This window comes from Gopherus evgoodei, chromosome 1 (genome assembly GCF_007399415.2).
Source record: "Gopherus evgoodei ecotype Sinaloan lineage chromosome 1, rGopEvg1_v1.p, whole genome shotgun sequence".
Lineage (NCBI taxonomy): Eukaryota > Metazoa > Chordata > Testudines > Testudinidae > Gopherus > Gopherus evgoodei.
The window spans coordinates 251,706,340-251,733,969 of NC_044322.1; the positions used below are offsets into that span (position 1 = coordinate 251,706,340).

Consider the following 27,630-nt stretch of genomic DNA (forward strand, 5'->3'; position numbering starts at 1 on the left):
GTCATTTGTTCCGTATGACTGATGTCAGGTGTGCAGTCCAGAATAACAGAGTTATATCTTGCTGACTTCAGATCTGCCACAATCTTCTGTTTGACTTTTGTTGCCAGTAACTGTATGATCTCATTTTGAATTGTTTTTCCAAGGTAGTAGTGTGTGAACATTTCTTAGGTGGCGACTCTTCTTAGATGCTCCAGGCAGGACCGGCGCTAGGGGTTTGAGCACCCTAGGCAGACGGCAATTTCGCCGCCCCGCGCACTGGTCCCACAGCTCTGGTGGAGCTGCCGCGTGGTGCCTGCAGAGGGTCTGGTGCTCCGCGGCTCCGGTAGAGCTGCCGCAGTCGTGCCTGCGGGCAGTCCATTGGAGCCACGCGAGAAGCCGACCGTCCGCAGGCACGACTGCGCCAGCTCCACCGGAGCCGCGGACCAGCGGACCCTCCGCAGGCACCACTGCAGCAGCTCCACCAGAGCCGCCTGCCGCCCCCACGGCGCCCACCAATTATTCTGGCACCCTTGGCGATTGCTTAGGCTGCCTAAATGGTAGCGCCGGCCCTGGCTCCAGGAGTACAGCATCAAACTCAGCTGTCAGCTCCACAATTTTAAGGAAGTTTCCATTGTTTGGCACACACAGCTAATCTGAAGTGCTACACAGTGCTAGGTTTTGGGTAGCAAGCATTCTCACAAGGGCAATGAGCCTTTTCAGAACATTTTGCCAGTAAAGAGACTCTGATGCAGTCTTCTCTTGATGCTGATCATCTATGGTGGCCTTTAACCTTAGTCTCATCTCAAGCTCTTTCCACCTATGGAATGCTCTCTATTGATTTGCTGCCTTCTCATGGCATGCCAGATTTCTTGCCAGATTTTTCCAGTCCTTTGTTTCTGTAGAATTCAATGTGGCTGGAAGACTGGAAGAGTTTGCAACAAAAACAGTATGCAGCATTCTGGGTTTTTGAGTACATAAGTGATGACCTCTCCACTTTGTCACCATTGGGGATTTCACGCCAGTAATGTGTTGGATGGAAACTTCTATTTTCATTGTCTTTGGGGAACATGAAGTTTTTCTCTTGTTGTGGCCCATGCAGTACAAGGAAGTCCTTCAGGTTACTGCTCAAGTGGGTCCACAATCCTGGATCATCTAGACTTAAGAAACTAAACTCAGCAGCAGCTGTTTCTTGCACCTCCACCATACTCTTCTCTGATCTACACTTTTCTTCATGAATGTGCAGGGTTACATCCATTTGAGATGGAGATATGGATGCTGCAGTGGCTGCCAGGTCACCTGCACTCTGACTAACTGGAAGATCAGGCAACTCCTCACCACACACATCCTCACTGGGGCCGAAAGGCTCACTGTGAACATTTGTGTCTATGTATCTCAGGAGAGCTCCTTCCTGCCTAGATAGAAAAGCTTCCTTTGCTTGCTTTCTTTTTCTGAATGCTGCCCCAGAGAGGCATTTTCTTCTTTCACTCATGAGTGCTGTTCTGTGCCAGCTATAGTGGCTCTCAACACTCAGTTGAAGGGGAAAAATAAGGAGGCTGGTAGCAGGGCCTGAGTGAGGTAAGATATCAGCGTCTTAAGGGCCTAACTGGCTCCTACTACTTCAGTTGACTGCCTGTTCTCCTCTACACTCTGGGTCCTAGTGGCACACCCCACGCCAGTCTGGCACCTGAGGCAGCTGCCTCAGTACGCCTCACAGTAAGGCCAGCCCTGGCAGTTACCCACTGGAGTTTGTGGTGTTAATACCCTTGGTTTTCAGTCCAGAATCTCATTAAAAGTGCTTAAATCTTCTATTGGCTGCCCACAGGAGGCCCCTGTGTACCAGTCGTCCCGAGTATAAAAGCAGGGATACATTTCGCTCATTATTTCCCAAAGCATTGCTGACAGAGATACAAAAATGTTATGTCTTTAACTGCCCAAATGCTTCTCACAGTGTCCCTAAGCCCTAGTGCAGTACAAATAACAAAGATAATAATTTAAAGCAGTATCAATCTAACAACTAAATGCAGTATTTCAAACTTTTAGTACAGGGGTCGGCAACCTTTCAGAAGAGGTGTGCTGAGTCTTCATTTATTCACTCTAATTTAAGGTTTCGCGTGCCAGTAATATATTTTAACGTTTTTAGAAGGTCTCTTTCTACAGGTCTATAATATATAACTAAACTATTGTTGAATGTAAAGTAAATAAGGGTTTTTAAATGTTTAAGAAGCTTCATTTAAAATTAAATTAAAATGCAGAGCCACCCAGACCAGTGACCAGGACCTGGGCAATGTGAGTGCCACTGAAAATCAGCTTGCGTGCCGCCTTTGGCATCGAGCCATAGATTGCCTATCCCTATTTTAGTATAAGGCAGTAATTGGATTACATTGTGAAGTCACTTGTGGATCATTATTGCAATATTCCATGTAAGGAAGAGTCCATTTTTAATCTGAAACCATTTAAACATAAATATTGCATTGGTATTTTGAACGTTTATGTATTTACCAGCAAAATTCAACATATAACAAACCAAAAATGCTCCCCAAATCCTGAGTATGCACCACAGTGAAAAGACTGTACTGTTATAGATTAGTTGGTGGTCTGACAAATGCCATATGTCAAAGAGTTAAGATGATTGCCTGATTAAATACTAGTATGGCAATAAATTAGTTGCCATAGTAAATATCCTAAGGCAATATTCTATTAAATGAGTACAAGTTTGTTGCTCTCATGGTAACAATATTACTTTACTGGTTGTGTAATTCAAATGCTTGCTCTTTATTACAAAGGACTCAAGATGGTTGCCTCATTAGAATATAACCTTGTGTTAGGGTAGGCAGGGGTTCTCAAACTGGGGGTCGGGAATCCCTCAGGGGGTCATGAGGTTATTATGGGGGGGGTCGCAAGTTGTCAGCCTCCACCCCAAACTCTGCTTTTCCTCCAGCATTTATAATGGTGTTAAATATATAAAAAGGTGTTTTAATGTATAAAAGGGGGGGGGGTCACACTCAAGGGCTTTCTCTGTGAAAGGGGTCACCAGTACAAAAGTTTGAGAACCCCTGGGCTAGGGATTATAACTCAGACAAAATGGCAAACAAACAAACAAACTTCAAAGTGAAACCTCAGAAATCTTGTTGAGCAATGCAGGAAGTTCAGTGATTTCTGATTTATTTCATGCTTACAGAACTTGGTGGGGGTGGGGGGAAGCCACTGATGTTTGACACCTTTGTTTCTGGATATAGAAAAAGCAGCAGTACTGGAGGTTTATAATACCTCATTTTTGGGAAGAGGTTGGAAGAAATCTGGGTGTTGTTTTTCAGCAATTTGATGACTAGTGTATCCCAAAAACAAATATATAATAGGGATCTGTTTTATCATTTGTATCCAATTACAAGTTGAGGCAATAAATGAATATTTAACAGAGCTTAAATTTTAAATTAAATTTAGGATTTTGGAGAACTAACAGATTATTTTATCAAAACCAGACTGGTTTGTGGCATTAATCTCAGTTGGAAGAAATGATACCTGCAGAGCAAAACTAAAATTTCTGAAAAAAATAGAAGTAAATAAAGAAGCAGTGAGCAGAAAACTAAGGTCTTGTTTACATGGGAACATTTTTCTAGTATAACATAAGGTTTAAATTTAAACCGATACATCAGTATAACCTCCAATTCAGACACACTTATTCCAGTATTAGGCTAAGAATGCCTTTTTCAGTTCAGTTTATGTCACTTGTCAAGGAGTTTAAACTAAACCCAAAAAAGCCACACTTATACTGAAATAAGAGTGTTCACATCGGAGGTGAGGACTTATACAGGTATAAAATATATTAATATAACTGGTAAAACTTTCCCACATAGACAAGCCCTTAGACAGAAGATGATGTGTGCGAAATGTACAGTGTCTGAAATAAGTGTTCACCATATGACAACACTTAGAATTATGGCAACAGAAACATTTTGCAAAAATGTGCAAAGCAAGAAATGTGATCTCAATCAAACAACCTACCCTCATTTTCTGAAAGAATTCCTCAGAAATCCATGACAACTTGTGGTTATTGTAATTAATCACACACAATACCTACAGCAGCAGAGTTCTCAAAATCAATAGCACCAAAGTAGAGAATCTTATTTTTCAGTGAGTTAAAATAACAATTCAACAGATAGTGAAGTAGGCTGCTTTTGCATCAAAAAGGTCTGCCAAATTCCACCAGGGGGTAGTATTACACATACACAGATGCTGATAACTTACTGTGATATTATAGATCTTTTCGTTGCAATTTTTTTCTAGTGTGGGAATGAAATTGACTGGATCTAGTTTGATTTTGGGAGTTAAAATTTTTAAATAACTATGCCAGATGGAATTAACTGGGCTGAGCACAGTTTTCTCCATGTGCCATTTGGTTCAAAGCCTGAGTCAGTTAAGGAATCCTGAGCACATAAACTGCTAACAAAAAGACTAAAACTGCCTGAACCATTGGGAATTGAGGTAGACAAAGGTCCAACAGTAGTCTCTTAGACTGTGGGTACCAGCAACATACATGTTCCCCATACTGTGGACTGAGCAATCCTGAAGGAGGAACATTAGAAGTAGCCACACCTGAGAAGGCTTAGGCTGAACTCTGTTATTAGCTAAATTTCAAAATGAAAGGCCATTTCTAAACAAAAAGTTGAATAAGAGGTTGCTGACCCCTGCTCTAAACATTGATTAGCCATCCAGTCAGACCAAATGGGCAACAACTGAAACAATCTTACTAATTTCTGCTTTTATACATTCTCAGAATTCAAAAGGTATATAAACAATAACTTGTTATTAAACAGTAACTGTGATTAAAATCTTGTGCAATAACAGACTCAGACCTTCATTGGAATGCCAAATTGTAACATGAGTGAATGTTTACAATCTGAAAGAACAATCTATTGCAAATCAATTTCTACATTATATTCTGTCTCTTTTGGAGTTAGGTTGACCAGATTTTTGTAATACAAAATAGGGAAACCTTTTTTAATATTATCAGTAGTATGGGTACCAAAAGGGCTGGCCAGCTGCAGAAGTCAGGTTGAGAAAGTGTAATCCTCCCATGCCTCAGTGACAAATTGGGGTATACAAAATGGCCATAAGAAGGATTAGACACCAGAGGGGATTGGGCAGGGGGAAATGTCTTGTTACTAGGGAATCCAGGCGGCTCCTCCATGGGGCCGTGAGCACGGGCGTGTACTTGGCGCGGTTTACCCCTGTCCCGGACACCTGCCCCTTCTGCGGCGTGAGGGAGACCCTGGCGCACGTGTATTTAGAGTGTGCCAGGTTGCAGCCCCTACACCGGCTCCTCACAGCCATCCTCTTACGTTTTTGGTTACACTTTTCCCCTCACCTCCTTTTGTATGCACTCCCTATCCGTGGCCCCACGAAGTCCCGGGACCTCCTGGTCAACCTCCTCCTCGCCCTGGCGAAAAAGGCCATCCACGCGACCAGGGAGGGGAGGTTGGCCGACGGAGACTCCGGTGACTGTGGGGCTTGCTTCCGCTCCATGGTCCGATCACGCATCCGGGCGGAGTTCCTCTGGGCGGCGTCCGCTGGCTCCCTTGACGCCTTCGAGGAGCAGTGGGCGCTGTCCGGGGTTCTCTGCTCGGTGTCCCCGTTAGGTTCCCTCCTTCTGACCCTTTGACCTCACTCCTGTCCCTGTTCTTTTATTAGTTGTCCCCCGCACTCAGTGGGTTCTGTGGCCCTGTGGTTCCTCCCCTTAGGCTGGGGGAGGATCCTTTAGCAGTGGGCGGGCTTCGCCCGCCCACTTCCCAGACACCCAATAGGTACTAGGGAATCCAGGAGGGTTTAGACAGCAGAAAGAATTGAGTAGATATACTTGTCACTTGAGCAGCAAGGAATGCCTAATTGCCACCCTTTCTCCTCACTGGTTTTCTTCACATCTTCCTCCTGAAGTTTCCAGACCACAGCATTTCTTTCCCTAGTCCATGAAACACTATACCTTACTTACTTTGGACTGATGTTAAGGCACCGGACTACTTACCTTTGGAGGAAAATGTAGTGTCTATCTGTTTCTAATCATGGTGCCTCTCCATTGATTAGCTTCACTTGTGTTATTTCATAGCTGATTCAGATGAGTAAGTAGGTCCATAGGTGCATGCAGGCAAATATGAGTACACATAGCCATGGGTGTGTACCTTCCCCCCATTCCCCCATATGGGGGGAAGGATAGCTCAGTGGTTTGATCATTGGCTTACTAAAGCCAGGGTTGTGAGTTTAATCCTTGATGGGGCCATTTAGGGATCTGGGGATTGGTCCTGTTTTGAGCAGGGGGTTGGACTAGATGACCTCCTGAGATCCCTTCCAACCCTGATATTCTATGTACAGCTATATATATATATATTCCCCTGTATGTGTGTCTATGCTACAGACATGTATGGCTTCATGTGCTCTCTACTTTTGTGTGTTGATGCTTTGGTGTGTCTGTATACTCATAAGTATATGTACATGCCCATATATAGCTGTCTATGTGTGCCCTGGGGCATACATGTGTTTTTGTAGCTAAATGTGCTTGTGGGCACATGTATATGTGCCTGTTTCTAACTCTGGATTGCCAAGTCCCAAAATGTAATTAAAACAACAAGGAGTTCAGTGGCACCTTAAAGACTAACAGATTTATTCAGGCATAAGCTTTCATGGGTAAAAAACCATTTCTCCGGATGCATGGAGTGAAAATTACAAAAACTGGCATAAATCTATATTGGCACATGAAAAGAAGGGAGCTACCTTACAAGTGGAGAACCAGTGTTGAAGGCCAATTTAGAGAAGGGTGGATGTGGTCCACTCCCAATAATGGATGAAGCAATGTCAATACTAAGAGATGGAAAATTGTTTTTGTAGTGAGCCAAGCTCTCCCCATTCCCTGTTCAAGCCCAAATTGATGGTAGTAAGTTTGCAAATGAATTCTCAATGCTTTTCTTGAATCCCCAGCAGCTGGACTCAAGTAATTTTCAGAGACTCTCAACTTGCATTAAAAAAAAATCACCACCCTCTCTGTAGCCCTCCGGGTTGTGGAGTAAATCTGTTAAACATTAACCCTAAAGACTCCACCACCAGAAAACAAATAAAAAGAACCTAAAAATTATTATTGTTGAGCCATGTTTATGATTTTGTGAGGCCTGGCTCATGATTTTGGAACAACTGAGGTTGGCAATACCGGTCTCGGCACGCTGCTGGCTGGCTACACGTGCCTCTGCGTGTACCTGCCCTCACACAGCTGCCCCTCAAGCGAGTCTGGATTTCTCGCGTGGGCCGTGCGAGCCCGGGCGCTACCCGGTGCGGTCGCTGCACGCCCCGCCCCCTGGGTTACGCACGGAGGGCCCGGCCCGGCCTTTGGTGAGTTTATCTTGTTGCTAATAGCAACAATCCTGAGCAATGTGAACTCGACGCTCGACTACTGAGTCTGGGGCCAGCACCCTGGCCCGGTTTTGCTTCTCACGCTAAGGGCTCGATCTCGTTCTCGGCTTTAGATTAATCGTGCCCACCGAGCGCGCCGTGAGTGTTGTTGTTGGAGGCAAAATGGCGGCGGCGGTGCCTGGGGCCGCCCTGCTGGGCAAGGGGCTGGACATCAGCCTGGCGGCGCTGCAGCGGCACGACCCCTACATCAGCAGCATCGTGGACGTGGCCAGCCAGGTGGCGCTCTACACCTTCGGGCACCGCGCCAACGAGTGGGTGCGTGAGATGAGACACCCCCCCCCCACCCCGGGCCGGGAGCTCCCCATGCCAGGGGGTAGGGCAGGCAGCGGGGAGACCCACCCACTCACTCACTCACAGGTTGGGGAAGGGCAGGAGTGGGGAGGGAGCTGGGAGACCCCTCCCCCACACACATACAGGTTTGGGGAGGGCAGGTAGTGGGGAGACCGCCCCCGACGTGGGGAAGGCACGAAGCGGGAAGACACCCCACACAGACACACACACGTGGGCAGTGAGGGAGCGGGGAGGGATGGTGACTGAAAGTCTTGGGGCTGTATGTTTCTTCTTTAATTGATAAAATATGCTCGGTGATAAAGGCCCGTGTCCTCTGTGAAACCCGAATGGGAAAAGGGACAGTTTCTGGTTCTCTCCCGCACAATTCTGAAACTGAGCACTGGACAAAAGCTGGTGAGAGGATAGTTGGGAGAAAAAGGGTGGCCGTCTTCCCCCCCTCCCTCCCCCCCGCTGTCTTGGTGAACTTTAAATTCATAGGGGGTGTCTATTAAACAATGTGTGCTAAAGCAGGTAACAAACAAGTCCTTGCCCTGAAGAGCATATAGTATGTATGTGTATAGTGTACGAATACAATACAGAGTTCTATGGAAAGTGTATTGTGGCTGAAACACTCTGGAGTGGGGTGGATGGGTGTGATTTTTGGAAGCACAGCATATAATTCTAGATTTACCAATAATGCGGTACCAGAAGGAAGCAGATACTTTCTAAATCATGTAAGAAAGAGAAAAATAAATAGTTAATAAATTAAATTAAATAGTTAATGCAGCATTAAGGTTATCCAGTCAAAAGTGATAAAAATACAGTAAATGCAAAAGTTAAAAGATTTCCAGAAAAACAGCTGCATTGCACATATGTAGTATTTTGTAGTCTTGCTTTTCTTTTAAAATCTGTTGCTTAAAATATTATACACACACAAAACATATAAGATCTATAACTCGGAGTTTTAACTCCTGCATTTCCTGTCTTTTTGTTGTTTTAATTGTGTAACCTTAACATTATACACTGTAGAGCTTTCTTTCTAAACTCTGATCCCTTGATCTCCTCTGTTCAAGTATACCTGTACAGGCATTTGTTGTCTTCAGTGGCACTCTGCATTTTCCATTGCATGGGCAGACCCTGATAACAATTAGATTATAGGACTGGAATCTTATTTAAATAGATAATTTTGAGTAAGTCATCCCTCAAACATAAATGTTATGGATTTTTTTTTTAAAGGAAATCCTACAAAATCTAATAGCGATGTTGTCAAGAGTCTTTATTTCAGTAAAAACTTTTAAAATTAAAATATTACACTGCAGTTTGAGAGGGGTGGGGGCAGACACAAATGCAACGTGCTGATACATGAGGATAAGAAAGTTAAACTGATTCTAGGAGGAGGTGAAGTTTAGCAGTCCATTTTCAAAGTCTACACTGAGTTACTGGCAAAAAATAAATATTGAAAAGTATATTAGATTTTAAAAAATATAAGACATTAGTAATACAGATGATATTTTTAAAAAAAAAGATTATCTTGAGTGTCCCATTAATATTTTGTCAGACTGAATATGCGTGGGGCAGATTGTGATAATGATTTCACCTAATCTCTGTGCATACGGCAAATAGAGCTGTGTCTGAAAAACTTAGTTTTTTCCCCAAATCAGTTTTTAACTCTGTTGACTGGCTAATGCTGATGGGGTTAAACAGTGATCAAAACTGGTTTAGGGGAACTATGTTTAAGCATGATTTTCAAATGTAACTCTATCTTTGTGTGGACAGAATTTTATGTAGTATCTTTCATCTGAAAGGATCCCAAAGAGCGTGTCTCCAAAATATTTGTCCCTGGACCAGAAAAGCTTACATAGTTTAAGCAAGTGGGATATTATGTATCAAATGGAATGCAGAAGCATAAATGTACTGGCACTTTCTGACATCCAGTACACCTCTACCCCAATATAACACAAATTCAGATATAACATGGTAAAGCAGTGCTCTGGGGCGGGCGAGGCTGCACACTCTGGTGGATCAAAGCAAGTTCAATATAACACGGTTTCACCTATAATGCGGTAAGATTTTTTGGCTCCCAAGGACAGCGTTATATTGAGGTAGAGGTGTACATCAGGTAGAGACACTGAAGTTTCTTTTTTTTAAAATGACAACTTGTCAGTTATTTTGGCTGACAGGCTGTCAGGAGAAGAAAATCGATAAGACAATTATGCGATTTTTTTGTCTTAAAAAAACAACTAAAAATAAAAAATGCAGAGCTGATGGTTTTCATGTCTTATTGTAAAATCTGATTCAGCTGAAAGATGAAGGGGAACTATGGTAGTTGTAATCTCTTACTAGGAAATCCCTGAAATTTTGTTTAATTATTTCCTCATTTCAGTCAGAGATATGTAACTGTCATGGTCTTTGGGAAAAGGAAGATAGCGGTGGCTTATTTATGATTGACAAAATAATAGTTCCCGTGCTTCCTATTGCTTCATCAGCAGTGGACTATGAATATGGCAGTAAATCCACTTTTCTCCTCTTCATAAGGATAATCCCTTTTATTACTGCTGTCTTTGTTATATTAATGATCCAATATGTTAAATTCACTATACCAAAGTGTGTCTTATGCCTGCTGGTGATACTAAGTGATTGTTTTGTGGAAAACATTGGTTTTCCTTCACCTTATGAATTTTTATTTGAATTACTTGAATGTTTCTTTTATTTTAGGAGAAAACTGATGTGGAAGGAACACTCTTTGTTTACACAAGGTGAGAATGTTACATTTTAATGTCTGAACATAAAATCTGTGGAAGTAGAAAAACCTGCTAAAAAAATCCTTAACTAACCACTCTAAATTCTGTCTTATTACATGGTGAAAAGAAATAACTGAAGTTAGTTTGAAATTGTCAGAAACAATGCAGGGAAGGGACAATTGAAAAGGAGAACGTCACTTTGTACGTGTTCATGTGAATAAGACTTGGAAATGTAATTTAGATCTCAGTGTGGATGAATCTGGTAAATCTTGACAATGTTCTATTTAAATAGGATGCAACATTTGTCCTTTTAGAAGGTTTCTGAACAAAAAAGCTAAATGGCAGAGTAAATAATAGTTCTCATCAAGGTTAAGGAAATGGCAGGACTTAATACAATTGTAATTGTTTCCTGGAAAGGGGAAAGTTCATGCATTTTCCTTACATTTGTCTCAATATCAAATTACTTACAATGTGGTTATCATGCATGTTTCACCCCAGGTGTTAAGATATTCTCCGCAGCTCTTTTTTCTAACGGCTCTGGATGTTTGTTTTAATTTCATGGTTCAGTTTTATATTACATTTGTTCTTTTCTAATTCTTCACCTCTTAATTGAAGGCAGGGTTGTTTGGGGGAAGTGGGGAATAATTTAATGGATTTTAAGGACAGAAGGGACCATTAGATCATCTAGTCTCATCTTTTGTACCACACAGGTATGTTGCAAAGCCTGCTCTGTCATCTGTGTGCTGGGCTTGCTGCTGTTGTGACGAGCAGAAGATCATACAGTTAGCAGACACAGGGTTGCAGCTGTTATGGGTGGGTAGTTGAACAGGTATGTGGATTTCCTCCCTCCATTTGATTTTTCTTGAGGATCCATCTAGGAGAAGGATGGGGACTGAGGAGGCAGGAGGTCCCTCTGATTGAGTCGGGAAGAGAATGATATGGAAGTGACAAACAGCATGTGAGGCCAGGTGTACAATGGACCCAGTCTTCTACTAGGGAGTATGGGAGCTTACTTTGATCTCTAGGCTCCTTCCTATCCAGCCCAGAAGCCAGTACCAGCACCTCTCCACACCTACTCTTCTATTCATCTGTGTAGAGAAGAACAAAAATGGATGAGGTAAGAGATGCTGTTGTAGTTGCCACTGCTGGAGGAAGTAACTGTCTCCTGCGTCTGCTGCATATGGCAGGGTCTGGCAGATCAAAGATGCCTTGCCCACTCCATAGGAGGAAGATGATTCTCTTGTACAATGGACCTGAATTTTCAAGCTGTCTGCAACTACCCCTCCACCTCTCCAGTTCCTTTTCTGGGTCCTGATAAGAAGGAAGTTGAGGAAGGATATTCACTTAGCTGTTGCAGTGTCTCAAGTCTAGTAACTGCAGTCTTTTCTGCTCAGTTCCACCTATATTCTTAATCACAGCACTAAGATTTAACCCTTTTCCAGCCCATGCCTTTAAGCAGGAAATAAAGGCATAGGCTGGAAAGTAGAATGAAGACATTCAGTTACATAATTAAACTGAAAAATACATGGTTAAAAAAAGAGTTAAATAAAATAAAGAGCTTTACAAAAATGAAAAGTGATAGACTAAAACTATAATCTTTATTTTGAAAGGCTACTTCGAGGAAATGTTTCTACCCTAGGGGCTGGTCTTCACTACTGGGAGATCAATGCTGCTGCAGTTGATGCAGCGGGGGTCAATTTAGTGGGTCTAGTGAAGACGGCAGAGCACTTTCCGGTCGACCCTGGTACTCCAGCTCTCCGAGAAGAGTAAGGGAAGTTGACCAGAGAGCATCTCCTGTCAACAGAACACAGTGAAGACACCAGGGTAAGTCGACCTAAGCTACGTCAACTCCAGCTATGTTATTCACGTAGCTGGAATAGTGTGACTTAGGTCAACTTACCCCGGTAGTGAAGACAAGCCCTAAGTGTCAAATATCTCCTTCCTGTTGGGGATGATGCTAAAACACTCAGAGATATACAAGTCTGGCTATTACCATCAAGTATTCTTTCTGTCACTCCCTTCCCTTGTTTCCTTCTCTTTCTTTGATAAGAGAATACCTGATTTTATTTTCAGTGGATCCTGGGCTCTTAGCAATTCTGAGCAGAAAATGCCAAGTACACCAGCATAAACAACACAGTTTAATGTGGTTTGACGTTATCCAGTCTAATTCCCTCATCTAATTATGTTCTCTAGTTTTATTCATTTAAAGCATTGTTTTCCACAGTAATAATATTTAACTCTTCTACATAGGGTGTCTCTTCTTTAGATCTCTTTACAAACGATAACCAAATAGTCCCCTTCATATTTTAGTGTCAGCTGATGTTGAAAAGGCTTATAAAGTTTAGGTCTTAGCACAGTAAAAATCATCTGTTCATACCTGTTGGAAACTGGGGTGGGTACAACTGAGGAAGTCCTTTCTACAGATATTGTAGTAACAAATCCATTCTAACCGCTATTTTGGAAATGTGAAAATGTCTAGCTTATAACTGGTTTATTTATCATCTGCTCTTCTTTGTGAACTGTGAAAAATATCTGTATCCTAAACGTCAAAAATGAGACCTGTTAGGGATAACATTAAAAGACTCTGAGAAATACTATTTTGGCTATTACCATCAAGTATTCTTTCCATCACTTCCACCCTTTGTTTCATTTTCTGTTGCCTCCCTTCCTGTAATGTAGGTTCCTGTGCTTTGGAGTTAACAAAGACACCCACTGGTGATTACTGTACTTGGCACTTACCCCAAACATTTAGTCAGTGTCATGTCCATCACTGTCAAACTTGGTTCCAAAGTAACATCTCCTATTAGCATTGGAAGTAGAGTGTGGGATTTCTGCTCTTATGTCACTTACGGGGTTTTGAAAATCCCTCCTGGAGTGACTTGTATAATTCATTATTTTTGTGTATTAAAGAAAAAAGTAAAAATTGTAATTAATTTTGTTCCACAACTGCATCTCCAATATCCCTTTTCTGCTGCAATCGGAAAGTGTAGACCAGTTCTGATCCTTAGATACTATGACAGCAATGATCTGAAGACAAGTTTAACATTAGTAAGTTACTGCCCATTCCTAAAGTTGTAGTCCTTAGAACTTGTTGTGAATGCAGGGCATGAACAAATAAGTAGGACTATGACTAGAGGCTTTGGGACTCAAACTATAGCACCTCAGATGCTACAGATTGTTTATAAAAAATTAGTCATTTTGGCCACACGTATCTATGTCATTTTTCATACAGAGCTTAGGGGTTTGAAGAAAGCAAAAGGATTCCACAAAGGAACCAAAAATTCTGTCAAACTCCAAGACTGTTGTTCAGTTTCTTCCCTAGCAACATAGTTAGATTTTATATAACAACTTCTATTGAAATAATAATTTTGGAGCACTGTCTGACAAAGAAGTGGTACTCATATTTTTTCTTGATTTGCTATGATTTCTGCTTGGTAATTTACAGATCAGCTTCTCCCAGGCATGGCTTCACCATTATGAACAGGCTGAGCATGGAAAATCGAACAGAACCCATCACTAAAGACCTAGATTTCCAGCTGCAGGACCCTTTTCTGCTTTACAGAAATGCCAGATGTGAGTGTCTCTCTTCTATCCATTGGGTAAAGTGTTTGAGAAGTAAACTCTTTAAAGCATTCCAGTGACTGCTAGTGCATTTAGACTATGGCTTTCAAGAGCTGACATTGACTTGTTCAGGAATTGCAACCCAGAGGGGCAAATTTTGATATTTGACATGCCAAATCAAGGGAGGAATGGCTCTTTTTTTCTAAGTGCCTTTCTTCTTGAGAAAGTAGCTAAACATTGTTAAGCCATTAATCTGTCTCTTGGCTGACAAATAGTAGACTTTATGTGCTACAATACAGTGTAATATAGATATATGTAGAAATCTTGTCATGCAGTATGTGTTTTGAGTTTTTTTTAGTATGTCTGACTTGGTATTTGGAAGACCTCCCTTAAGGGGAAGCTACTCAAGATGGGATGGTATAGCTGATCTCTGATTTCATTGTGTGTGCTGGGCAACACTGGAAAAACACTGCCAATTAAAAACTCTGCCTTCTGGTTTGGCTACAGCTCCCTGCCCTTTTAGCCAAACTAGTGGGTGTTATTGACTGTTGCTCTCAGGAAGGAAGGCAGGTTTGTCCATCTGTTTTTGGTTGACTGGCTCATTCCAGGCCTAGGATCTGCAGGCATTAGCAGTATATAAGGTTCAGTCTTTCCTGGGGTTATTGGAGCCATTTGACTATCACAAACAAGGGCCAAGAGCTTCCTGAAGCTCCCAGGAGCTAGTTTTCCCAAGAGGCCATTTCAATGTGTAACTAGGCAAAGCTTGCCTGCAAGAGCCAGTAGTTCAGAAAATGAAGGGTTAAGTCTCTGCACTTATGCAGGAGATCTGTACCATGGCACAGGCTTGTCTTCTGGTCCTAAACTTTAAAACAGTTTGTATGGAATCCTCTGGACCTGCCTTTGTGTGCATCTGAAATTTAGAAGTGTTCCAGCTGAATGTGATAGAACCAGAAGATATGTCATAGTATCTCACCTGCAGAACATTGGGTTATATTCATCATAGAGACTATCTATTCCTAAATATAATTTGAAGCAGGAAAATGCAGCAAGAGGGAGTTCAGTGGCTCTCACTCACTATGTGGTAGAAATGATTGTGGGAAAATGAGAACATCATGCATAAATCCTCTGCCTTTTGAAAGTATCCGAAAAGCTGAAAAAGAGGTGAGTGGTGGTACTTGAAATTTCCCAGAGAAACTGAAAGTAAATCCAGAGGACATCACCAGGCTGCGCCACGCCTCTACTTGTAGCCATTAGTAGGATTTTAGAACAGTAAGTAAGGTAAGGACTAGCTATCACTCCAGTTGGTTGATTTTTAAGTTTCTTACCCATATACATGCAAAGTGTTTTCCTTATGTTATGTGTATATATCATTGTAAAAATTCCCAGTGGGTTTTGTGTGTGTGTGTATGCTTAAAACTTACTTTTTGATGTTAAATTTAAGAAATGAGAATAAGATCTTGTCATTTGTACTAACCTTTGTCTCTTTACAACAGTGAGAAACAATAATTAATGATAGTGAGAAACAGTCTATTGTAATGGTGTAAAACACACTAGCATAGAGGGAACAAGAAGACATCCCTGAGCACTGCATTACAGACAGAATGACGATTATTTGATGGTAGCATAATTCATTAAATTGTCTTCTCAAAATGTAAATTATATATTCCCTGCAAGACATGCCAGAATTTTAGAACTTCAGGATCATAATAGCACCAACTCCTTACAACTGGTCAGTGCTCAAGCTATTTGTCCCTATTTCTAGATCTGATGTAAGTCTCCTTTCTATATCCCCCTGCCTAGCTCATAGGTCTGTCTGGTTGGAATTCCTGTGTTGGCCACAAGGCAGCTCAGGGCTGCTGATGTTTGTAGTGGGTTTTTTTGTGGTTTTGTTTGTTTTTCATGAAAAAACAGACAGTAAAAAGTACAAATAAGTAAGTGACTTGACTTGTATGTTTCCAAATACCACACTCTTCATGAGATCGTCAGTAGAATTATGGAATTATGCAGTTTTACAACTTCTCAAAGCAGCGAGACCATCCAGTACAAATCCAGACAATACTATATAGGTATAACATATTACGCTGGGGGTAACAGTAATAAAATAGGAGAAAACATAAATGAATAGGGAAAGGAGGGGCCTGGGGTGGGAGGATGGAGGAGGGGAAAAAGAGGAGGGATTAGGTGGAATGAAGGTCTAGCATTCTATAACTATTAGAAAAACATCTTACCAATTAACCTCAAGAAAATAAGAGCAGTCTGCAGTGCTTTCCTGCATTTCAGTGCAGCCTGAAGGGCAATGCACTGAATGCAGACAAAAAGTGTTCCTATAATCACTTGTGTCATGTACTGGGGAGTGCAGGAAAAGAGGCATAGCAGCAGACTCTCGCAGACCTATATGTGGTTAGAAGGAAACCTTATCTCCTTCTCAGCTATATACACACAGATGAGGAACTAGACTGCAGGATAGACAGGATGAGTCACAACCAGAATCATCTGGAGAATGACAGACTGCTGGGAAGCATAGTATTATAATTACTTATTTATATTAACCTATTTATAGTACCGTAGCACCTAGAGGCTCCATTGTACTAGTAGTTGTACAGATGTGTAGTAGGAAACAGTACCTGACAAAGAGTTTACCGTCTAAATTTAAAGATCAGATGCAACAATTATATTTAACAAACATGTCAAGGGGATGGGAGAGAGCGTACAGGGAAACAGTGACACAAACACGTTTTTGCATAAATTAGCTATGCTCATGAATTGGCAATATATGGTTATCCAGAGGAATATGAAGACCCCAAAATTCTTTTTTCCAGTTAGGAATCCCTTAGCCATGAGAGCCAGTGCCTTCTTACAACTATCGCACTTTGCCTTAGCTTATGCCTTCCCTCTAGTGAGGAAGCACCAAGGTCCTCATCCAGTGTACTTCTGGTATTGTAAAAGTTCCTTCCACCTTCCCTTCTGGAGGGACTTATTTTCTCAGGGCCAGCTACTCCACCAGAACCTGAAATCACCTATGTCGCTCACTTGGCTTGAGTGGTTGACGGCATAAAAGGAGTCATAGGTTTGCTGTGTTATAAGTCCATAAGTAGGCTACTTCCAATGCTTATTACTGTTAGATATGTTTCAGGTGTAGGGATAGACATTTGAGCCCTGGTTGTTCTATTGCTCTTTCCCCCCACCCCCCTCCAAAATAGTCTAGTAAAAGTTTGAGCACTCACTCTGATTGCAAACTGCAACTTTTCGTGCTTTATTGGGGGCAAAATAATTCCTCTGTTGGACTCCCCTAGAAATAGTCACATTCCTTAAGATAGTGGACAAATTCAAGCCCTCTGCAATCTGAGCTCCTTACCTTTCTGGGACCTAAGGCTAGTTGTGAACATCCCATGGGATTTTCACCCATCCTCCCCACAGTATCAGGTTTCTGAAGCCAGTGTCCATGTGACTTTTTTTGCTCTTAAGACTTATCTTCCTAGTGTCCATCGCTCAATTAGGAGTGTTACGGAACTTCCTGTAGGTAATTTAGTCTTTTACCAAGCCAAAGAGATGATCAAACAAGTCGCTCCTTTCCTGAGGTTTTTTCTTGTGTCAAACTTGCTCATGTTGTGTTACTTACTTCCCTTAGATCCTTTGTAAAGGATGAATACTAGAAGTTGCTTCATATTGTATATGTGAGAGGCCTTTCAGGTCTACCTACAAGAGTATTGGATATCAGCAGGCAGACCATTTATTTATCTATGGAGAGAGGTAGAAAAACTTAAAAGCCTTTCTCATGTGTCAGAGGCCCATGTAACCAATACGATTTCTTTCCAGGACCTGGAGCCCACTCTGTTAGGGCAGAAAAAAGTATGTGCCTCTTCTCTGGAGTTCTGCAGAGTTAAGACCTGAACATCTCTTCACCTTTTTCTATACATCTCACTGTAGTGGCAGTAATCTGGAAATGCCTTGTTGGCAGGTGATGTTACTTGCCTACCTCTGATGGGTCAGTATATCTCAGTCCTCTCATCGTATGTCTGGCCTTTGAAGTGACCAGTTGACTGAACTAACTTACAGAGCATAGGAGAAATGCAGTTTACTTGCTAATTTGATATTCCTGCCCTTCTTTAGGTCCAGACAGAGTCTTCCCTAAGATTGCTTGACTAAAGTGTGAGGAACTCTGGTCCTTTTCTTCCTTATCTATTTTAGAAACTTTGCTACAATCAATACATTTTTAAAAAACAGTCTTAAAAATATGTTTTCACCAGTTAACTCGTTCTCACAACATTACTATGGATTTGCTCGAGCAGTACTGTAGATCTTTTTCATTACATTTTTTTTCCAGTATTCTCACTAAGTTGAGATTTTGGGGTGTCTCCTATGAACTGGAATTTTCAATCAGAACTAGCTCCTTTTTAGGGATTGATATTATAACTTTTATTTATTTCCTGCCTCCATCTGCTTGGTAGAGGGACATGCAATAATAGCTACTTGCCCACTGAGGGCTTGGAGCAAAATTAGTAGCTACTTTAAGTAAATTACCTTTATTCTAGCCTTTCATTAAATTGTCTGAGTCTTAAATTATTTGCTGTATTTATCTTCCTATTATATATGATTTAAATTATGCATTTTCCTCTGTGCTTTAACAGTTCAGCAGTACAGTTGCTTTCCTTTATAAGAAAATTAGCAGTTGATACTTGTAAAAATTTATTCTAAGTGTAAATTTCAGAGATAGCTGAAAGCAAACAGTACGATTGAGGGACTGAATAAATCCTGTCAAATTGCAGCATTCTGTTGAACAATCACTGAAACCAGTTGATTTCAATGAATGCACTCAGCAGCAAGGGATTGTATTACTGTGCTGGATAAGTCTAACATACATGTTGCATTATATTTATCCTTTAGAAGGACTGTACTTGCAGCCAATATACAATAACAATAGAAAAAGTTTCAAAAATTATATTCAATGATGCTAAAGTTTATGAAGATTTATAGTATAATTAAAATGTTTCTTATTGTAGTTTGGCACTTTTTATATTGTTTTGCCTTTGTATCATGAAGTTGAAATAGTGCCTAAAGCATTGATACAAACACTTACAATCCAATCCTAAGGCTCTTCAGGCGGGCTTTGGGTGCCAAGGCAGTGAACATTTGCACTAATCCACTGTTTCCTTGAAAAGTTTGTCTTTGTGTCTATTAAAGCCAGGTTGGAACTAGGGCTGTTAATTTAGAAGCCAGGAGTGCAGGTGGAAGCTCAAACAAATCCAGTCATTATGGATATTGCCAGTAGAAGTTTCTCTCTGTTTCAATACCTCATGACTGAGCGATTGGGATGCCACAATCAGTATTTTCAACCTGGCTGAAATTGTGTATACTTGCTGCAATTGTTTCGAAAACTTCTTGGAGACCACGATGCATGTTGAACTCACTGACACTTCAGATTTGTGCACTTCCTCCATTTCAGAGTTATCTGGTTAACATTCCCTCATAAACTTCTACATCAAAGACAAAACATTGATAGAGAAACTCTCAGTTTCTAGAAACTTAATTCTCCAGACTGAATGCCAAGTCCAGACATTGGGACTTTCAAGATCCGTGGAAGATTTAGAAGATGAAAGGAGAGCTCGGAGCTTTGAGTTGTGTGGGGTTTTGTTTTTTTTTAAATGGAGTTTGTGTTTTTTGGGGGGAGAAGGGGCTTGTTTTTAGTTGGTTTTTTTACCATGAGTCAATTGTCTTGAACTTGTCAGTGAAAGATATTCTCACTCTAACTTCCAGTTCTTCTTTGAGTGCTTGTTCATGTTGATTCCATTCAAGTGTGTGCGTGCACATGTGCACAGGAGCCAGAAGATTTTTCCAATAGCCTCATCCGTCAGGTCAGTCCTGGTGCCCCCTGAAGTCACGCTTTAATGGCTCTCAATATAGAGTCCTGCTGACCCACCACGCCCTCAGTTGCTTCTTATCGCCAGTGACAGTAGGCTGAAAGTTCCCGTAGCCCTTGCTTTAGCAAGTGCATTCAACTCCAATTGTTTGTATATAATTAGTTAATCTTAGTAGTTACTAGTCAGTAGTTAGTAATTAGAGTTGTTGGGGGTCTCTACCCGCCTTCTGACTCCCCGGAGCTGTGGTATGCCACGGTCCCCGGGGTTTAAAAACTGTTTGGTCTGCATGAAGCACATGCCAAAGAGCGGGCCATATTCCTCATGTTTACGGTGCCTAGGAGAGGGTCACCAAAAGGATTGCTGTAAGATCTGCTCCAAGTTCCATCCTAGAACTCTTTAAGCCACTGCTCCCTTTCTTTAAGTGATCCTCATGGAGGCAGCTCTACGCCCCCATACGCACCTAGGCTCAGGGGACCTGGCTCCTAACATTCCTCGTTGATGCAGAGCGCCCCAGCACCATCATCGAGTTCGGTGCCAAGAAAGGACTCGTCCCAGGACTCTCAGCATGGCACCTCCCGTGGCCCAGCAGAGAACAGGCACCGGTCTCACTCGCAGGTGCCTCAGAAAAAAAAGAAGCCGGACAGTTGGTCACCCCGGCTAAATCCTAAGGAAGCGACACCCTAGGCAGGCCACAGCTTGGAATCCCCCTTTAGGGCGACATCGACTCTTGCCCAGGTGAAACAGTTGAGTCCAGGCCCCCCACGTTCACTGGTTCAGCGGAAGCTTTTGAAGCTCTTGGGATCCACTGCACCTTATGGCACCATTCTCACCCCCTAGAAGGGAGGAACCTCTGGCGCTGGCGATCTCACCCCGCCCTGGGTGCAGTCGAGAGGGAAGCCGGCAATAATGTCCAGGCATTCCCCCTCGCCATGTCCTTCAGTACCAGCCCACTCGGACAGAGAGCTAGTTGCTCCCCAAGCTCTTGACGCTCGAGACACAGAAGCTCAGCTCCTCCGTAGTCTTCAGTCTCTGAGTCAGAGGCTGACTCCAACTGCTCTCGAAGGAGTGGGAATCAAGGTAGAGGTGAGACAGGCGAGAGCCCCAGGCCTAGCCACCGCAGTGGCAGAATCCACCACAGTGGTCATTCTGGATCCCCTGGGCCTTTCACCAAAGCCAGGGAGGGATCCCAGGGCACCACTCCTCAGCGTCTTCGGTGGCCTCAGCCACATTCATCCCACCATCAACCACGCAGCTCACATCGGCACCTGCCCAGATGACAGTGCCATCAGCTGCAGCATAATCGCTGGCACCGGTGAGTCTTTCAACCTCTGTGCCAACAGCAACCTCAGCACTGAAAGCATTTTTGGCACCAGTGACAACTTTGGCACCAACAGCGGCACAGACAACAGCCCTGCTGCTTTGTCAGCTCAGGCAGCTGGTTCGGCACCAGCTTCACCGGCGGTACCATCAGTGCCCATACCATCACCAAGTTCGACACTGACAGCCCCAGCACCGACCGGCGCTCCGTCGGTACTGAGATTCCCTCGAGAGTCACGGGGCCCCTTGGGAGCTGATGGCCTGCTTATAGGGGCTTCCTCCTAGTCATCTCCGGATGAGGCATTGGCAGGCACAGCCATAGCCCCGGCACTTGAGGACAGCAGAGTGCTACAGTAGTTGCCGTGAAGGGCTGCTCAGGGTCTGGGTGTTAAGGCTGAGGAGGTGGTCGAGGAGGCTGATCCCATGGAGGACATCCTCGCCCCCCTCAGGACCTTCTGATATTGCCCTACCATTTGTTAAGACTATTGTGGATACCACCAAGACCCTGTGGCAGACCCAAGCTTCCTTACCACCCACTGTCAAGCGCAGCGAGAGACGTTATTTTGTACCCTCCAAGGAGTATGAACATTTGTACTCCCACCCACCTCCTGACTCTCTTGTCGTGGACTTTGCTAATAGACGTGAGCAACAGGGTTTCCGGGGATCCGCCCCTAAAAACAGGGAGGCTAAGTGACTCAAACTTGTCGGGGAAAAAGGTCTACTCTACGGGGGTTCTTCAGCTCCATATTTTGAACCAGCAGGCCATCAGCAGCAGGTACTCTTATAATACCTGTGCGGCGATGGCCAAATTTGCAGAGCTCCTCCCTTCAATTCTTGGCTTTGGTGGAGGAGGCTTCCCTCCAGGTGTTAATACTGCCACTAGGGTCATGGTTATTGGGGTGGCCATGAGAAGGGGCTCCTGGCTCCAAGTCTCAGGGCTCCCTTATGAGGTCCAACAGACCGTTCAGGACCTCCCATTTGGGGATGACTCGTTTTTCTCTGGTAAGACAGACAAGAAGCTGCATAGCCTGAAAGACTTACAAGCCACCCTCAGGTCTTTGGGCCTGCACACTCCCGCCACACAGCAGAAACACTTTAGGCTGCCACCTCCTCAGAGGTTCTATCAGCAGAACCACCAGGACGGCTCTCAGAGGAGGAGCAGGAGTGTCAGGAAAAGACAACACTCATCCTTAGGCCAGGACTCTGGCCAACTCAAACCACCTTGTGGCCCCAAACCGGCCTTCTGAAAGTGCGGTTGAGGACAGCGCACCAGGACGAAAAACTGGATCTACCCCACCTTACGTTTTCCTCCAGACTCTCCCCTTTCTACTGTGCATGGTCCCATATCACTTTGGACCACTGGGTGTGCCGCACAGTAGAGAGGGGATACTCCATCCAGTTCTGTGCCCTTCCACCCTCCCTCTTCAGGGACCCTTCTCACAAGCAGCTCTTTATTGAGGAGGTGCAGTAGCTCCTACCTCTACGGGCAGCGGAGGAGGTTCCTCAGGAGCACAGGGACGAGGGCTTTTATTCCCAGTATTTCCTAATACCGAAGGTCTTAGGCTGTCTTTGGCTTATCTGGGACCTGCAAGAACTCAACAAGTTTGTGAAGAAACTCAGGTTCTGCATAATCTCCTTGGCCTTTATCATCCCCTCAGTGGATTCAGCAGATGGTATGCCACCCTCAACTTGAAGGACACATATTTTCATATCGTTATCACTCAGCCCCACAGGAAGTACCTCAGGTTTGTGGTCAACAGTACCCACTACCAATTTACCATCCTTCCGTTCGGCCTGTCAGCAGCACCTTGAATCTTTACCAAGTGCATAGCAGTCACCGCCGCTTTCTTGCACAGGCACCACGTACAGGTGTTTCCGAACCTCGGTGACTGACTGATTATGGGCCGCTCCAGGACCCAAGTGGAAGCTCAAGTCAGATTCATCAGCGCCACCTTTGACAACCCAGGTCTCCTTTTAAATGAAGCAAAATTGATTCTGTCCCCCGTCCAGAGGATAGAGTTTATAGGGCAGTACTGGACTCGACGCAAAACAGGATGTACCTGCCGGAAGCAAGGTTTCAGGCCCTAACCGATATCATTTGAGGCCTCAGACCATTTCCCACCACGACAGCGTGAAACTGCCTGAAGCTTCTTGGACACATGGATGCCTGTACCTACGTGATACAGCATGCCAGACTCAGGCTTCGATCTCTTCAGTCATGGCTCGCGTCAGTATATCACCCAACTCGGGACAGCTTGGACAGGATCGTGACCCTGCCTCACCCCGTCCTCAACTCCCTCCTGTGGTGACTTGACCCTCAGAAGTATGCTCAGGGGTCCTCTTCACTGCTCCGCAGCCGTCTGTGTCGCTAATGACAGACACATCAGACAGGCTGGAGAGCACATCTGGGAGACCGCAGCACTCAAGGCCTTTGGTCTCAGGCAGACCTGGATCTCCACATCAACATCAGAGAGCTCAGAGCGGTGCACCTAGCATGCCAGATCTTCTGGGCATACTTAACAGGACAATGTGTATCAGTCACGACAGACAATACAACAGCAATGTTCTTCGTCAACTGGCGGGGTGGGGTGTACGCTCCTCTCCTCGTCCCAGGAAGCCCTCGTGCTGTGGGACTTCTGTGTAGAACATTCGGTTGTATCTCCCTGGGGTACAGAACAAGCTGGCGAACCACCTCAGCAGGTTGTTGCACAGCCACGAGTGGTCCCTTTGCCCAGACATCGCAATTTCAATCTTCCAGAGTTGGGACTTGCCCCAGATAGAGCTATTCGCCACACGACACAACAGGAAGTGCTTCTCCTCCATTGGGGAGGTTCTCTCCTATACATCTTTCCCCCCATACCACTCGTTCACAAGGTGCTTCTCAAGATACAGCAAGAACGAGCTCAGGTCATATTGATAGCACCAGCCTGGCCCCGTCAGCACTGGTACACATCTCTCCTAGACATGTCCATGGAAGCCATGGTCACCCTGCTGCTCTTCCCAGACCTTCTGACACAAGATCACAGTCATCTTCAATATCTAGACCTCGAGTTGCTTCACCTCACAGCATGGAAGCTCCATGGTTGTACTGGTTGGAGCTTTCCTGTTCAGAGCAGGTTAGACAGGTCCTCCTTGGCAGCAGGAAAAACCCTCTGAGAGCCACATACCTTGCCAAGTGGAAGAGATTTTCAGTCTGGTTGGCACAGCGCCATTCATCCCATATGCTAGCCTCAATGTTGCAGCAGGAGCTCTCGTTGTCTTCAGTAAGAGTGCACTTAGCCATCATCTCGGTCTTCCACTCGGTGCGGAGGGCTGCTCTGTGCTTGCTAATCCTATGGTCAGCCGCCTTTAAACCATTAGCAACATGCTCCCTGCTCTACCTCTCTTACAAGGTAGCGTTCCTGGAAACAATAACCTTGGCCAGGAGGGTGTCTGAGCTCAGGGCCCTCCCATCAGAGCCTCTCTACGCCGTGTTCTATAAGGACAGGTTCAACTCAGGCCTCACCCTGCTTTCCTCCCAAAGGTTGTGTCGCAGTTTCACATCAACCAGGACATCTTTCTCCTGGTATTCTACCCTAAGCCACATTCCAGCAGTAGGGAGCAAAGGCTCCACTCTCTGGAGGTCTGCAGGGCGCTCGCCTTTTATATCGAGAGAACAAAACCATTCAGAAAATCAGTCCAGTTATTCGTGTCAGTGGCAGACAGAATGAAAGGTCAGGTTGTGTCATCCCAACACGTATCATCATAGATAGAGTCCTGTATTCGTGAGTGCTACAACTGGCAGGTGTTCCTGCACCTCCAGTCACTGCACACTCCACCAGGGTGCAGGCTTCATCAACAGCATTCCTGGCTCAAGTTCGCTCTCAGGAACTCTGCAGGGCAGCAATGTGGTCCTCCATCCATACTTTTGCTACTCACTAAGCGATTACCCAGCAAGCTAGAGACGATGCGGCCTTCGGACGAGCAATGCTCCAATCAGTGGAAGACTCCGATCACATCACCTAAACTTGGGCTTGTGAGTCACCTGATTGAAATCGACATGAACAAGCACTTGAAGAAGAAAAACGGTTACTCAAACTGTTGTTGAGATGTGTTGTTCATGTCCACTCCAATACCCACCTTCCTTCCCCTCTGTCAGAGTAGCCAGCAAGAAGGAACTGAGGGGGTGGCCGATTGGCAGGGTTCTATATTGAACGCCATGAAGACGCGACTCCAAGGGGCGCCCGGACCAACCTGATAGATATGGTCATGGGAAAAATCTTCTGGCTACCGTGCAAGTGCATGCGCACATAATTGATTGGAACGGACATGAACAACACATCTCAAAGAACAACAGTTACGACAAGGTGAATAACCATTTTTTTTGTTGTTTTGTTTTTTTTGATAGGTGGATTTCAAAGGGTTTATTTGGTCACTGTACCAGAACTAACAATTTAGTAGCAATCTTAGCTGCTCTTGTGTCTTTCTCATCTTTCATCATCCTTAAATTTTAAAACTCCTTAGCTTTCCTGAATGAATGGTTATTTCAGCATTGGGACTTGATCACTAGCTTCATTTAGATAAGTGTTAAGCTGAGACTCCTGTTTTCATGCTGAGCTTTGTTCTGTTGTTACCTCATCCTTCCAGTATCCTAAATTCTGTTTCTCTGTCTTGTCTCTCTTTTATCCATCCTGTAACCTAGGATGTGGACAGTTTTCTTTTTTCTTCCATGAATATGTAACTATGGTTTTGGTTGTGTCATCTGCGGGGACTGAACCTGGGACTTATAGATCTGAAAGCATGAGTGTATACTGCAGATTTCCTTAGATCCAGGATAGTGGCAGACTCATAAATGTGGTACAGCCATTTGAAAGAGAGAGAGACCCAAACTCTGCTAGCATGAATTACGCTTAATACGATGGGGCACTGACCAGTGTTTCCCTCTAATTTTTCCCGCTCACATGCAAAATGAATTTTATGTGCACCAAATATGGAGGTGATGTGTGAGAGATTTGGAGTGTCGGAGGGGGCTCAGGGCTGGGGCAGAGGGTTGGGGTGCAGGAGTGTGAGGGCTCTGGGGCCAGGGTAGGGGTGCCCCAGCTGTGGGAGATCTTGGCACCCCGGGCTCTGGCAGAATTAGGGTCAGGGGAGGGGTGCCCCAGCCGTGGCAGAATTGGGGCCAGGGGAGGGGTGTCCTGGCCATGGCAGGTGTGGCCAGAGCCTGGGTTCAGACCGCCCCTCATCCAGCCGTGGGAGGGAGGGAGCAAGGATAGGTCAGGAGAGGGGCCCCCCTCGCCTGGCTGTGTCAGGTCTCTGGGTGGGTTCCCTGTGCATTTGCGTAGCACTAAATAGGCTGCCACATGTCCGTGCAGTTTACAGGGAATTTAGGTACTGACCCTGATTAGGATTCCTAGGTGTGACTATAATAGAAATAATTATAAATGACTTTACAGATCCTGACAGATCATCTTTTAAATAGTGTGTAAATATCTCTTGCAAGTAAATGTCATTTGTAACTACAGCTAGTTCAACTCAGAATTGAGGAACGTGTTCTCCCTGTCCTCAAATTTTGCAGATTTACACTCAGTTGATGTTTTGGCAGATGTCCCTAAAGAAGTAGCCTAAAGTGTCTTTATTTTTTTCAGTCTTCCTTCTTTGTCTCAGGAAAGGAGCTTTGTCAAAGGCCATACTCAGTGATCAAATGATTGCAATCTCTTTGGACAAGATTATATTTCTTGTTAAATTAGATTTACTATGCTTGTGCCTGGATGACCTTAAGCTAGAACCCATCTCTGTTGGGAGAACTCATTTTAGAGTCCATTAGAATGGAGTTCATTTCAGTGCACGTTTCTACTTTAAAGGAATTCTGCTTAACAGTAATTTACTCTATTGTTTTCATTGTGAGAGAGAAAATGAACATTTTTAGACCTTCTGCCCTTGACCTATTGAGGCTGAATTCCTTTAGTTGAAGTATCAGTGTTAAAGTGGAGAGGAGTATCTGCACAGTTGTCCATCACGGGAGAGTTATGTTACTGGACTAAATAAGCCTTTCTGAATTGTACATTTAACTAGTAGGGACAGGTGTGGATTTTTGATGTAACTACATTACACATAAAATCAGACATTTTAAATCTGTAGTTTGTTTAAATTAAAAATGGGTCCATGTTCAGTCAGAAAACTTCTAATTTTTAAAAAATGTGTTTTTTAAGCACAGAAGCAACATTTTCTTTGTATCCTTATAACTTAAAAGGAAGACAAGTTGTTGTGGAGATTGTTTGGATTTTAAAAGTAGATGGCACATCAAGTCAGAATATCTAGTTCCATCAAAGAAGACACCTTCATGGCTGCAAAATCCTTTTAAAAATGTTCATAAATATTTTGTTTATATGCAATAATATTGTTTTAAAATGAGAATGGTGAAACTATGTAAATTCAGGTCACTGGATCCAGAGGGCTTGCCCATACCAGTGGGC

At 43.8% G+C, this 27,630-nt stretch overlaps 1 protein-coding gene across 2 annotated transcripts in view; it reads left to right on the top strand.

Annotated features, from left to right (window-relative positions):
- The first annotated feature begins 7,483 nt into the window (after positions 1-7,483).
- The window catches only part of DCP1B (decapping mRNA 1B), a 68,743-nt gene continuing 48,596 nt past the window's right edge, over positions 7,484-27,630 (top strand). Inside the window, exons 1-4 of one of the 2 annotated variants that reach the window (XM_030542983.1) lie at positions 7,636-7,686; positions 10,417-10,457; positions 11,153-11,271; positions 13,888-14,015. In XM_030542983.1, the coding sequence (XP_030398843.1) occupies positions 13,919-14,015 (97 nt within the window). In that variant the 5' untranslated portion in view covers positions 7,636-7,686; positions 10,417-10,457; positions 11,153-11,271; positions 13,888-13,918. Of the gene's footprint in view, positions 7,687-10,416; positions 10,458-11,152; positions 11,272-13,887; positions 14,016-27,630 lie in introns of both variants that reach the window. The other variant, XM_030542980.1, reaches the window with a different exon arrangement.